The following is a 15,445-nucleotide window of genomic DNA, read 5'->3' as shown; positions in this document are numbered from 1 at the left end:
CCGGATATAACAACTTCCAAAAATATTACTTTATTAAAACAAACTTTATCTTTAAAAATATATACATATTACATAGATATTAGATAAATATATTAATTATATAAAAAATCAACAGTGTATATTTTATGAAAAAAAAAGAATATTAGCGAATTGTAATAAAATTAAATATAACAAATTAGCAATATAATAAATTATAGATAAACATTACCTAACTTAGTTTATTTTATTAAAATAATAGAAATGAAATAAAATTGTAGATTGTGTATTTGTTTACCTATTAATAGGTATTAAACAATTAAAATATTATAAACATTAAGTGTTAACCAATTTAGCAAACTTTTTTTTTTTGCATTCATTTTAGGTTTATTTTTATTACTAATTAGGGAATACTGTCTCATCCTCATAATTATGAAATTTGAAACTATCTGTGACAGGACTTCTTTCTTGTGTATTTTACAAGGAAAATCAATAGACTTATAATTATTGAAAAAGTCATCAATAGTTAATAAAAAAACATTATTATTTTCGCAATGTTTTGCAAATGAATTTTCGACTGCCTTCAACAATCTAAAAATGAATTCATTTGGATAAGTCAAACCTCCCCGTGATTTTAAATTAAGAAATGTAGCTTCAGGTTTATCGGAGTATGTTTTTTTACCTGAAAATAAATTGTTATTGTCAAAATGCTTTTTAAATTTAATTTATTGTAATTTGTTAATAGGAAAGATGTATTTTTGTATAAGTACTTACCAGTTATTACAGTAAGGCAATCTTTACATTTTATTTGCTTTGTGAGATTTTTGGTGATATAGCCACAAATATAATATAACACACAGTCTTCAACATTTGCCTTGTAATAATTATGTATATTGCCATCAAATATATCATCTACATCTACATTATTTATTATTAAGGAGTCAAGTTTTTTTTTTAAGATTTCAATTTTTTCAATTCTCTCTGAAACATTCTCAATATTTATAGTAGACTTAAAATCATTAATTGTAATTGCTTGTTGTGTATTTTGCTCTAAAACTTTACAATTTCCAGTTTTTGGTGGTTTTAATAAAGAATAGATAGATAACATTTTATACACTTGGAGAAATGTAGGTGTACTAGGGTGCTCATTAGGTCCAGAAGCCTGTCTAGTCATACCGAAAAATTGCTATAAACAAATATAATTTAATATCTACATTATAATCATTGTATGTAATATGTATGGTACTGTAGTAGATACCTCTTTACTTAATTATATACTTACCTCTACACGATCTTGATTCATTTTGCAGGTTAGAACATATTTGAATCCACATTTATCTAAAAGATATTTTGTCAGTTCTAATGTTGATTTAATGGTAACACGTAATCCATCAGCAGTGTTTTGAGTCAAGTATTCATCTTTGGTTATTTTTTTAGTTTCTACTTGTTCTTCCCAGCGGTTTAACCAAACTAGATTATCTTCTAACACCTGGTTCGAAAAATCAAAAAAAATCATAGTGAAATAATAATACATTTTAATTACAGCTAAATGTACCTGAAAATCAAGACTATTTTTTTTATTCCTTCTCCAGGGTGCTTTCTATTAAATACATCAAAAAGTTTATTGAAACGGTCAGTAAAAATTTGTGTTTCATAACTATTTTTTAAAGATTCAATTCCAACATACTCTCTGTAGAATTCTATGCCCTTGGCCATAGAATCACTAAAAATCTAGAAACAAGTAATAGTTGATAATGACAAATATATTTTTCTAATATAAATTTACCTGAGTTGCTAACTTGACACTCATTTTACTAAACCCATCAACTTCTATGTGTCTTAATGAAATTTTAGGACAGACCCTTGTTGGAGAATTTAAATTTCTATTTACATCATTATTGTAGACATCTTGATAATGAGACCATCTTATAAATGCCTTTTCAGGAGATTCCTAGAAGTTTAATGTACCTAAGTATTATTTAAATAAATTATAAGAAACCTTATAATTGTATTTACCCTTAAACTCTTTTTATTATATAGTCTGTTTCTAACATTTTTTATGAGATGGGGAGCATCGGCAAACATAAAAATTTGTCGTTTAGGGTCTAAGGGGTTTTGGAATGAATTAGACACTTTATCTTTTTGACCACTTATACCAAGTTCGACCCATAATTTTCGGTTGGTTGATGCCCCATCTGAAACCACACCTTCAACTCTACATCCAATATTTTCCAACAAGCATATTGCTTTAATGACCAATTGGGCCAAAACCAAACCTATGATAAATTAATAAATATTGAATCAAAAATATATAATAGATTATAAATCACAATAATATTTATAACTTACAAATAAAACATAAAAGTACAACACTTAATTTGTACATTATTGTATATACATGTAGTATGTACACACAATACATAATATATATATGAAACTGGACATTAAAATCATGGAACACAAATTAATTTACCATATAGAAACACACAAATAAAACGAAGAGCAAAATACCTATAATCTAGAAATATACCATTATAACATAGATATTATTACAATATATTAAGACTGTATATTAAAATCATGCAACATTCAATAATTAATCACATACAGTTTCTAATATTTAATAACATAAAAATGTATATACCTACCGCAGTCCACAGTAACATACAACTAACATCTAACACATAAAATAAAGCATATACAATTAAATCATGAAGTTAAATATTATACTGATGTTTTTTGGTTGTTTATTATATTATTATTAGTTTGTCAAAAAAATATAATTAGTGATCTAATAAACAAATTACACGATTACAGTATTTCAATTTTAATACCTTTAACTGGACCATGAGACGCAAAAACTGCAATAGGTTGAGTAAAATTTAGAGCTAAACTTTGGAACATAAAAACTAATGCATGATTAGCTTTTAATTCAGAAGAATCTACTTCTCCGCCAAAATCTTCCAATCCACAATAAGTGAGAGTCTGAGAGTTTACATTAAGACTTTCTCTTAAAAACATTTCATCGAAAACTAACATACCATGTTTTTGTTCAGATCTAAGTATACCAATTTTTTTTTTTAATATTTGGAAAAATTTCTTGTCAAAACCACATTGAATGTTTATCATTGATAAATATTTTCTAATAGTTCTTGGACACGATAGAGGTAATACTTCTTGTTCCCTTAAAAATCGGTAAGTAGTGGAAGATCTATCAACGTCAAAAAAAAAAAAAAATGTTTGTCATCAATTAATATTACCTTAAATGGTAAATTATTCACCTAATTTTCAATAAGATGCATAATAGTATCCAATTTTCCGAATACCTCCTATTTTTAGTGTTCATGACTTTACTGGCATTAATAATTTCTTGAATAATTGTTTTCTGTGATGTATTCAAGTTGTTACTTTCAAATAAATCAGCTACAGATTCATTTGTCAAATTTTTTGATTTACATTGTACTTCATTCAATGTTACATTCAATTGTTCTACTCTTATTTTAAACCTTAAATAAACAAATATGATGAATGCATAGTTAATATTATTTTCTTTCACACTTTTTCACCTTTTATTGGATTGTTTAACCATTTTTGTTTTTCTTAAAATTTGTTTTAATATACTCCGTCTAGTAGGAGTCAGAGTAGAACTAACATATGTTTTATTTCTAATAGATAACCTTTTTCTATATACCCTAAAATAATGAAATAATAAATTACACTGTTGACATCTTTTTGTAGAATTAGTAAGAATTGAACATTCGTTGTGGCGCCATATTGAACCGTCTAAATTAGTGTTTTTAATATGAATTCCTAAATACAAAATGTTTAATTTAAGATTATGTAGAAACATATTAATCATTAATTAAGCACTTAGAAATATATGTTGGTACCAGGAAAATTGATGACACTTGGACCACCTTGACAAATTTGTTTCTGTTCAAACAATTTAATAGTTTCATTAATTTTCATAAAATCTAATGGGTATGTCAATTGTGATAGACCTAATACTTTAGGATCTCTACATTTTTGATTTACATAATAGCTTATTTTTAAAATATTAGATTGAAAAACAATTTGTTTCTGAATGACCACTTTCATTTCACTACCACATTCAGATTTAATTGGTTTGTACAATGACACTATACATTCATCACGGTACAACATCCAACCAACTGGCATTAATAATTCCTCATAACTGGTAAATGTTTCCTAAATAAATAACAATAGTTAATTATTGCTTATGAGTATTAAAATTCATACAGTAGTCTATAGTTCTAGACAGACTATTTTTGGGTGAAATAATTATGTCATTAACAAACTTGTATTGGGATCTGTGAACTAAGACATATTCGTTTAGCAATAGGTTCATTAAACAACTGTTTTCTAAATGGTTCAGTAGTTAATGTACTTTTTGTGGATGGGTCTGGTAAATCAGGAGTTACAGTATTATAGTTTTCAGTGATATCAATTGATGTATCAAATATTGATGGAATAGCTCCCTTTCTTAACCCAACCAAATGTCTTTTAATCTATAAGTAGTTAATAATTATATTAAAGAAATACAAAATATTACAATTTAAATATATTCAAATATTATGTAAAATTCTTAATTTTACTTTTTCCAAATCATTAGGTCCATTATAATGAGTTATCAAATCATCATTAGAAAAGTGCTCAGCGCAGACATAAACCACTTTACGATTTGAATTACCATTTACTTTTCGAATAATTTCGTTCCAAGCATAAAAATCTGAGTCTCGAACTTTAAACAACTGAACAGCTTGTTTGCTTTTAATACTCGAGCACGAAATCACCGAACATTGACGAGGCATTTTAAAATCAGATCAACCACAAACCAACGTTACGACAGTCACTTAAGTCTGATGATACATCTACACTCTACAGAATATAATAGCCAGTAACCACTAAGATTAGGTTTCATAAATACAATTTCAATAATTATATTAATATAAATAACAATCCATCAAACACATTGTGGAGGAATGTGCCCAAACTAGATATAAGGGAGGAATTGAGGGACTTCACAAGTGCGATGACGGAGCAATGGATTGGTTGTCTAAGACCAATGTTCGCCTTTAAATATATTATGAGCTCTTATTATTAACTTTGCTATTGCTAAATTTATTAGTTTATTGTAAATCTATCTACTCTAGTCCTCGTTACTTTGCTAATTTAATGTTTATTTAGTTTTGTTTTATGTTTATTTAATTTTGTTTTCACCAATAAACCTACGCCATACGCAAGAAAAAAAAAATTATTACAAAAATAATTATTTTAGTACGTTGCATATATACGCTACTAGAATGCGCTAGTAACCACACCTGTACCATTAGAAACATTTGAGGACCGGCCTTCTACTACCCCCCGGCCATGTCGATTCCAGTCCTGTATATCTTAGTCCGTGACTCGTACATATTATATTATAGACTTATTAAATAACAATATTTTTTTTTTTTTTAATAAAATATGATTTTACTCAATTAACCTTTAATAATTTAATGTAATAAAAGTTTAGACATCAAGGGGCTATTCTTAGCAAGTATATATTTGACTTCTTCATTTCCGACTTCTATGAGAGTTTTTTTTTCGATAGCCATGAGCATAAATGCTTGAAGATGATCTTGATTCATAGAATTGCGAATTCTGGATTTTATTATTTTTAGCTTAGAAAAGCTTCTTTCACATGCTACTTGTGTCACTGAAAGTGTTAACAAAAACTTATATGCAGTATAAAGTGATTTGTATGTATTTGTATGCATATTATACTTAGAAATAACTATATAACAACAGACTGGACAGTTTTTACAAAACTGTTTAGAATTTGTACATTTCTCTCTATTTGTATCTTGTAAAATAAACTGGTTCTTTATAAATTCAGAGTCAGATTCATTAGAACTCTCATCAGAATAATCGTTTTCATTTTTATCATAACTCTCAGGCACAGTATATTTTATGGACGGCCATTTTTCTTTAAAGTCAAACAATTCATGTCGTAAGTTTTCTGGCGTAAAAGTTTTGTCAAAAAAAATGATTAAATCACTTAAACGTGTAAATGCTTCTTTAGACATAGTATCATTTATATCTTTAAAGTTGGTTGGATCTAAAATAGATAAATCTGAATATAATGAGCCATGTTTTGTAAATCGTTCATTTAGTTTGTTGATAATTGTATCCAAAACTATATTGTGTACAGTTATTTTGTATTTTTCAAGTGGATTAATTATAGGTTAGTCTCTTGTTATCTCACCTGGTAATTTTTTTTTAATTTTACGACGAACCGAACTTTCATCTGGGAACTGTGATTCAAGAATTTCGTCACAATCTACTTTTTCCAATTCTTTTTCTGCCCATATAATAAATGAATCACTAGCTTCTTTTACTTTTTGAAAATCTCTAGATATTTCTTGTAAATATGTTATAGTACTAGAAACCATCCTATAAGCTTGAACTAAGTCCATTCCACTTGTTTGCAAATATTTTGACAATGGTGACATACGTTCAAATATTCGTAAGTATAGTTGTGATGTCATGACAAAACTATATTTTAAAAAAGAATCCTTTAATGTAATAGCTTTATATCGTGTTTCTCGATTAAACTTATCAGAATTTGCAATTTTAGACATAACTGAAATTAAAACAACATATAATGCACTTTCAGGCATACCAAAGTGTCCAAAAATAGTTGTAATCGACGATTCTTTAGACCACCACCTTGTATCTCCTGCTTTTGCTAATCCTTTGTTGTTTCCATATAATTCTTTCCATACATCCATTCTTTTATATGATTCTCTTAAAAAAATGGCACATTAATTAAGAAGACTAAAAAACTTGACACTTTCAATAGTTATTTCTGTCACATCAATCATAACTAAATTTAAACAATGTGCATAGCACCACACATGCAATTGAGATGGATTTTCATCTGACAAATATTTAGAAAATCCTTTATAGCGCCCTTGCATGTTCATGTTCGATGCACCATCTGTAGAAGATCCAATACAATACTTTAATTCAACACCATTTAATTCCAAAGTTTCTTTGACTAATTGGAACATAGATTCTCCTGTAGATGATTTTACATTTGTCACAGCTATAAGTTTTTCTTTAACCAAGTCGGTTAGATACCTGATTATAATTGAACATTGATCTTCAACTTTCACATCTTGTGTTGTATCAATTTGTATAGAAAACATTCCAGCACTTTTAATTTCATTAGCAATGTTTTGTCTCATTATTTGACAAATTATTTGTATAATTGAATTGATGGTGGTTTTAGAAAAAAATGTTACTAAACTACCTCTGCCAGTTTTGTTTTTTTGGTGGGCTTTTTTACTTTTTAAAACTACATAATCCAAATGATTTTTCAATATGGGATCAAATTTACCCAAAAGTATAAGCATTTCAAGGAAAGTACCATGGTCTAAAGTTTCATCTGTTAAGCTATATGCAGCTTCGTGCCGTTTACCACGAAAACTTAATCCTCTTTTTCCTATTGTTTTTATAGTTTCTATAATTCGTTCCAATATTTCTCTATTTTTTTGTACTTCAAGTTGTTTCAATGTTGTTTGCTTTACAAAAATTAGATTTTTTACATCTGATTTATTTAGATTCTAAAAGTAAGCCTCAGTATCATTTTTATGCTGTTGACTATTTTCATGTCGTTCTAAAGTAGAGTACAAATGTTTTAGATTAAATTCATATATACCCGTGACAAGACAGTTTTTATCATTTGCATCACCATATACTAAGCAACACGTACAAAAAAGTGTTTTTTTTCATGAGAAAAAGTCAACCATTGACGATTTGAACCATCTTTACGTTGAAAAACTAGCCTCGGGTTGAATGGTAAAATACCTTGATATGGCTGAATTGGATGGTATTCGAAAAATTGATTTCTTTCATTTGGTAATGGAGTACAAAAAAAATTAATTGATGAATTATCATAAGTTTTCTCGATATTTTTAGGTAAATCAGAAGTATATGTTTCATTTTCGCTATTACATTTAATAGGCTTAATAACGGTATCGAGGTTTATGTCGGATGAAGTACTTGCTTGTAATTTTGAAGATTGATCTATGGTTATACTAGAAATATTTTTAAAATTTTCATTTGAAATAATTTCGGTGTTTTGATTTAAATGAGAATTGTTGAAGGCTAGAGAATTATTTGATGTAATATTGATATTTTTTGAAGAAATAAAAAATGACTCTAAATTTTTGCATTTTGATGCTTCTGAAATTAGTAATTTGTTTTTCTTTTCTCTTTGTTTTTGTGCACCACCTTTACGTTTTTTGTCCATCTTGTTTTGAAACCAGATAAACACTAAAATCAATTATTTTCAATTTATCAATTTATTTTTCGCCGATTAAATTAAAAAATTGTGCCTGGCGTAGATATTTAAAAATAATTTTTAAATGCATATCGCATATTGTAACAAATTTGTGCCATGAAATACATATAACATTTTTAAAACGTATTTTAAAACGTGCTATTGCCAAAATTGACAAAGTTGAGTTAGATATCGATTTTTATGAAAAAAAGACGTCGATAAATTAATTAGTGTCTCGAGAATAGACCAAAACGTACTATTTCCCGGACAAATCAGCTATTTAAAATTACTAGTTAATCCAAAACGATCCTTTTCCATGCATAAAAATTATACTTAAATAACCAAAACGTATGTTTTTTTATATTTTGCTAAAACGTACTATTTTCCGTGTTATAAGTGTAGGAAAATAAAATAGTTATTCCTAAACGTACTAAAATATAATTTATAATTTAAATATTAAATTACTATCACCATCATTCGGTTTGGAATTAAATTAAAAATATGATCCTATATTATTAAACATATTTGAATCATTTTAAATAATAAATAGAAATAATGCATCGTTAAATAATTTAAAAAAAACAACTTGTCTTTAAAATGACTTGTCTATTTTATATGTCTATTTATAAATATTTTGCTTGTATTGATAATAAGTATGTTCCCACGAATATTTACGACGACCACAATGCAGTCATTGTTTGTTTCTCTCTTAGTTGCATACATGTTTCATAATAATAATTAATAAATTTAAATAAATATAAAGGTAAATAAATAAGAATGTTACGTTTCAAAATGTAAATAATAATAATATTGAAAATGACGAAGATAGGGTTTATGAAGAAGACCCTTATTAAATAAGGATTTTTATTAATTTTATTGTATTTATCATTTAAGAATTAATAATAAACTAGCTGGCTCCGTGCACTTCGTTGCCCGTTAAAAATGCCAATTCTATATAATATGATTCAAATTTTGATTAATTTGTTATTTAATATTCGGTTTAACGGTGTTCAAAACTTAGACATTTTCATTGACCGTTTTGATTCTCAAAAATCTTGTAAAACCACCACTTTAGTATGCGAATTTTGTAAAATGCTTTCTAATTGCACACTAAATTTGTGGTACGATTTTACGAATGTACCGTGTAAATTGTAAGCATCGATCTAATAACATAACTTGTTATGTTAGTTTATTGCTGTGAATTTGAAATTTACTGTAGACATTGACTTATTTTGCTAATTCTTATTTTTGTTATTATAGTTTTAACAAAATATAACAACAGATCTATAATTATTATATTCAATCATAATCAATAGTGACCTTAATATAGCTTTGTTATCACTGCAGTGATAGTTGTTGTTGTTTTTTTACATCCAGATTCTGAAGTTTTGTGGTGGATTTTCTTAAAATTGTACTACATAAGCACCTTCTCTTGCAACCAATAGGAGCGAATCATCAGTGAAAAATGTTACAAAAATGGGGAAAATAAATAATAATAACAAAAAAATTGTTACCATGATTACCGAAAATAAAATAGTAATAAAAATAATAATAATAATAGTAATAGTAGTCATCGGTATTTTTTATTTTTCATTGTATTTTTATTAATTTTCCGTGCAATTTTCTTAACTTTTTCTTACATAAGAACCTTCTCCTGGAAATTACGACCCAAACAAAATAAGAATGAGCGAAATCGATCCAGCCGTTCTCAATTGATGAAATGTTATACATTTTTGTCTCTATTTTTATTTATATAAAGATAGAAGATAGATAGATTATTGTGAACTAAAAAAAAATTCACTCAACAAATTTCAAATTTCCAAACTAAAATAACTATAGAAACCATAAAATATATTGATTGTACATCGAGCTGATGTTTAGATGTCTACCATAGAGTAAATAAAGACAATGGTATCGAGTTCAAATCCCAGACATCAATGAATAGATTTTGCACTTTTTCTACTTATTCGGTTGACTTTTTAAAAATTTTCTTTCGTAAAAACCTTCTCCAGACAATAACAAATACTCCTAAAAAATAATTAGCGAAATCGGTTCAGCTGTTCTCAATTGATGAATTTTTATACATTTTTGTCTCCATTTTTATATATATAGATTTTTAATTTCTTTTTTTACTATGACAACGATTTAAGTTTGTATGTCTATTTGCATGCAATTTTTAAAAACATTTTAAATAAATGATTTATTTTATTTAAATGGTTGCCATTGACTACCAAAAATAATTTAGTTGACTATTTGCTGGATAGATGGCGCTTCTGTAATTTCATCACAACCTCGTCATATTTCTCTAACCCGATAACTTTCTCAAATTTTTCGTCCGTAAGAACCTTCTCCTGACAATAACGACCCAAACAAAAAAAGAATGAGCGAAATCGGTCCAAGCATTGTTGAGTTATGCGCGTACATACAAAAAGGGGGGTTCTATTTTATATCTATATAATCTTATATATAAAAATGAATCGCAAAATGTGTTGGTAAGCGCATAACTCAACAACCCCTGGACCGATTTGGCTGAATTTTTTTTTAAATTGAAGAGCTCATTGCGGAGAAGGTTCTTACGGACGAAAAATTTGAAAAAGTTATCAGGTTTGAGAAATATGACGATATGGTGATGAAATTACAGAGGCACCATCTGTCCAGCAAATAGTAAACTAAATTATTTTTGGTAGTCAATGGCAACCATTTAAATAAAATAAATAATTTATTTAAAATTTTATAGCAAGGTTGTTTTTAATAATGCAAGCAAATAGACAAACAAACTAAAATCGTTTTCATAGTAAAAAAGAAATTAAAAATCTATATATATAAAAATGGAGACAAAAATGTATAAGACAATGTATAACTGTCACTGCAGTTCAGCAAGAAAATAAACTATATTATTATCGCTATTGATTATGATTGAATATAGTAGTTACAGATCTGTTGTTATATTTTGTTAAAACCATATCAACAAAAAAAAGAATTAGCGAAATAAGTCAATGTCCACAGTAAATTTCAAATTCACAGCAATAGACTAACATAACAAGTTTTATTGTTTTACCAACAGGCAACTATACAAAAACCACGAGATGGCACATTATTGTATTTTACCCACTGTAGTAAAAAAAAAAATGATATAACTTTGAAACTTAAGTGTTAGAAATTATAAAATTCTTATACACATCTCGCGGGGTCCGCAATCCACCACGTGTGGATTGCCTACATGATAATATACTGCTCTCATAATCATAAGAGAGTCTCACGGCAACGGTAAGCAGAATGACTATAATATTATGACTTGAGTAACTCACTGACTGAAAAACGTAGAGCCTGAACAATGATAGATCGATGCTTACAATTTACACGGTACATCATTCGTAAAATCGTATCACAAATTTAGTGTGTAATAAGAAAGCATTTTACAAAATTCGCATATTAAAGAGGTGCTTTCACAACATTTTTGAGTATCAAAACAGTCAATGAAAATGTCAAAATTCAAAGTTTTGAACACCGCTAAACCGAATAGTAAACAACAAATTAATCAATATTCGAATCATATTATATAGAATTTGCATTTTTAACGGGCAACGAAGTGCACGGGGTCAGCTAGTATAATATAAAAATGAATCGCAAAAGTGTTGTAAGCGCATAACTCAACAACGCCTGGACCGATTTCGCTCATTCTTTTTTTGTTTGGGTCGTAATTGTCAGGAGAAGGTTCTTACGGACGAAAAATTTGAGAAAGTTATCGGGTTAGAGAAATATGACGAGGTTGTGATGAAATTACAGAAGCGCCATCTATCCAGCAAATAGTCAACTAAATTATTTTTGGTAGTCAATTGCAACCATTTAAATAAAATAAATCATTTATTTAAAATGTTTTTAAAAATGCATGCAAACCTAAATCGTTGTCATAGTAAAAAAAGAAATTAAAAATCTTTATACATAAAAATGAAGACAAAAATGTATAAAAATTCATCAATTAAGAACAGCTGAACCGATTTCGCTAATTATTTTTTAGGAGTATTTGTTATTGTCTGGAGAAGGTTTTTACGAAAGAAAATTTTTAAAAAGTCAACCGAATAAGTAGAAAAAGTGCAAAATCTATTCATTGATGTCTGGGATTTGAACTCGATACCATTGTCTTTATTTACTCTATAGTAGACGTAGACATCTAAACATCAGCTCGATGTACAATCAATATAATCTATGGTTTCTATAGTTATTTTAGTTTGGAAATTTGAAATTTGTTGAGTGAATTTTTTTTTAGTTCACAATAATCTATCTATCTTCTATCTTCTATATATATAAAAATAGAGACAAAAATGTATAACATTTCATCAATTGAGAACGGCTGGATAGATTTCGCTCAATCTTATTTTGTTTAGGTCGTAAATTCCAGGAGAAGGTTCTTATGTAAGAAAAAGTTAAGAAAATTGCACGGAAAATTAAAAAAAAATACTGATGACTACTATTACTGTTATTATTATTACTATTTTATTTTCGGTAATCATGGTAACAATTTTTTTGTTATTATTATTTATTTTCCCCATTTTTGTAACATTTTTCACTGATGATTCGCTCCTATTGGTCGCAAGAGAAGGTGCTTATGTAGTACAATTTTAGGAAAATCCACCAGAAAACTTTGGAATCGGGATGTAAAAAAACAACAACTGTCACTGCAGTCCAGCAAGAAAATAAACTATATTAAGGTCACTATTGATTATGATTGAATATAATAATTATAGACCTGTTGTTATATTTTGTTAAAACCATAACAACAAAAATAAGAATTAGCAAAATAAGTCAATGTCTACCGTAAATTTAAAATTCACAGCAATAAACTAACATAACAAGTTATACCAAGTTTTATTGTTTTACCAACAGGCAACAATATAAAAACTACGAGATGGCACATTATTGTATTTTACCTACCGTAGTAAAATAAAAAAATGATATAACTTTGAAACTTAAGTGTTAGAAATTATAAAATTCTTATACACATCTCGCGGGGTCCGCAATCTACCACGTGTGGATTGCCTACATGATAATATACTGCTCGCATAATCATAAGAGAGTCTCACGGCAACGGCAAGCAGAATGTCTATAATATTATGACTTGAGTAACTCACTGACTAATAAACGTAGAGCCTGAATAATGATAGATCGATGCTTAAAATTTACACGGTACATTCGTAAAATCGTACCACAAATTTAGTGTGCAATAAGAAAGCATTTTACAAAATTCGCATATTAAAGTGGTGGTTTCACAAGATTTTTGAGAATCAAAACGGTCAATGAAAATATATAAGTTTTGAACACCGTTAAACCGAATATTAAATAACAAATTAATCAAAATTCGAATCATATTATATAGAATTGGCATTTTTAACGGGCAACATAATATAAACATAATATACATAATATCTAATATTATTATGATAAACATAATATCTAAAAGCAAAAACTGATAAAATAAAAGTTATAATAGGTAACACAAAAAAATGTACACGGGGAAAGCCGGGTTATTCAAGATTTTTGAGAATCAAAACCTAGGTTAGGATTATGTATTAATTGATATTATTAATCTACCGTATTATGTCAAACTTAGTATAATTTATCACTTATTTATTTACTTGATTAGAGTTAAATCATACACTTACGTACAAACAGCACTAGGTCCGCGATCTACCGCAGGTAGATTGCCTACCTGATATTATACTGCAGCGAATTAGAATTTTTATTCCGGGCAACAGAAAACTTAAGATAAATCTAGAACATCATCCATCGAATATTAATAACGTATTGAACAAGTCTGAGTCATATAGAATTGGTATTTTAACGGACAACGAAGTGTTAAACGAAGTAAGCAATACGAAGTCTGCCGGGTCAGCTATTATTATTATTAATATAATATAAAAAAAATCTCGGTTTTCACCTGAGGTGACTTTTGCAGGGACAACGCCAGGTGGGTCAGCTAGTGTTAATATAAAAACTTCAAAATTTTAGACTATATATTTAATTAAATCACTTAAAATTTTTATTTAATTTGTAAAAAAAAAATTTTTATAACTTTTTTTTAATTAATAAATTTAAGTTATGGACATGTCTCCTTTTTGCAGAAAACATCGTTTTCATATCTTATTTATTGATGTAGGGAGAGAAACACTATCAAAATATGCAAAATATTGTTTTTATTCATCAATTTATTTTCACCAAGTATAACTAATATATATTATGTTACTATTAAATATAAATATAAAATTATTTCTTACGTTTTACATTTTTTTTTTTTTTTGAACTACAACTTATAATTAAAATACGTTGATGATATTATATTTTTAGTACATTTTTGTCATTATATTTTTAGTCTTATACATTTTCATCAGACTTTTGAAGGCCATTCACTTATTGGTTTCCAAAATCCAATATACTCCTCCGGGATAAATTCCAATGTATTTTTGATATCTTCCAACTTTTTTTTTAATTGATTGGCAACTTTCCGTTGTATGCTTTGTCGATTGGAAATAAAAAGCCCGTTGTGGAATTTTGAAGACGAAATGTATGTTCAACCAACGCATTTATAAATTCATTACATTTAATTTCGTTTTTATTGGAACATGAAACAGTGAGGTGATGATAAGATGATAAAGCAAATTATGATTTATTAGTTCTCGGCTCATTTTTCTCGTATGAGGCATTACTTAAACAAGTTTTTTTGTAATATGTTGGCCACCATTTTTTGTAGTCAATTATATAGTTTTGATCAACTTTTACAACTGAAAATTTGTTCGAAACTTTGGAAATTAAATTAATATATTGGTCTATTGTGTATAGTCTTTCGTATTTTACTAGCGATCTTTTAATCGACCCAAAACCACGGTCACAAGGCATGAAAAAATGACCTCTCATTGGATATAAAACTTGGACTTCTTTAAATCTTTTATTTTCCACCAAACCCATTAAAAACCTAATAATTGCGTTGTTTTTGTTCTGACCTGCACAGTTATCACAAAATATATAGAGGCGTTCAACTTCTTTGCCAATATCATTATTGATGTAAGGATTTATAAATTATATGACTTCGTTAGGTCGTTTACCAGCTTCCCCCTCATGATAAAC

At 27.7% G+C, this 15,445-nt stretch overlaps 1 protein-coding gene across 1 annotated transcript; it reads right to left on the bottom strand.

Annotated features, from left to right (window-relative positions):
- Window positions 1–2,787: 2,787 nt before the first annotated feature.
- Window positions 2,788–3,945, bottom strand: LOC126555328 (uncharacterized). The gene is made up of 4 exons (XM_050210265.1): window positions 3,867–3,945; window positions 3,543–3,786; window positions 3,258–3,482; window positions 2,788–3,187 (listed from the first exon to the last, which is right to left on the bottom strand). Exons 1-4 carry the CDS (start codon window positions 3,943–3,945, stop codon window positions 2,788–2,790), a joined length of 948 nt encoding a protein of 315 aa, XP_050066222.1.
- Between the last annotated feature and the right edge of the window lie 11,500 nt (window positions 3,946–15,445).

This window comes from Aphis gossypii, unplaced genomic scaffold (assembly GCF_020184175.1).
Source record: "Aphis gossypii isolate Hap1 unplaced genomic scaffold, ASM2018417v2 Contig00804, whole genome shotgun sequence".
NCBI classification, from domain to species: Eukaryota; Metazoa; Arthropoda; class Insecta; order Hemiptera; family Aphididae; genus Aphis; species Aphis gossypii.
Note: the sequence above shows the minus strand (reverse complement) of the source record. Positions and strands in the feature narration are given on the sequence as shown.

Coding starts and splice junctions, on each gene's coding strand:
- LOC126555328 (XM_050210265.1), bottom strand. CDS start 3,945: ATGAAAATTAATGAAACTATTAAATTGTTTGAACAGAAACAAATTTGT. Junction 3,483..3,542: donor GTTAAACAATCCAATAAAAG/GTGAAAAAGTGT, acceptor TGTTTATTTAAG/GTTTAAAATAAGAGTAGAAC. Junction 3,188..3,257: donor TGCATCTTATTGAAAATTAG/GTGAATAATTTA, acceptor TGACGTTGATAG/ATCTTCCACTACTTACCGAT.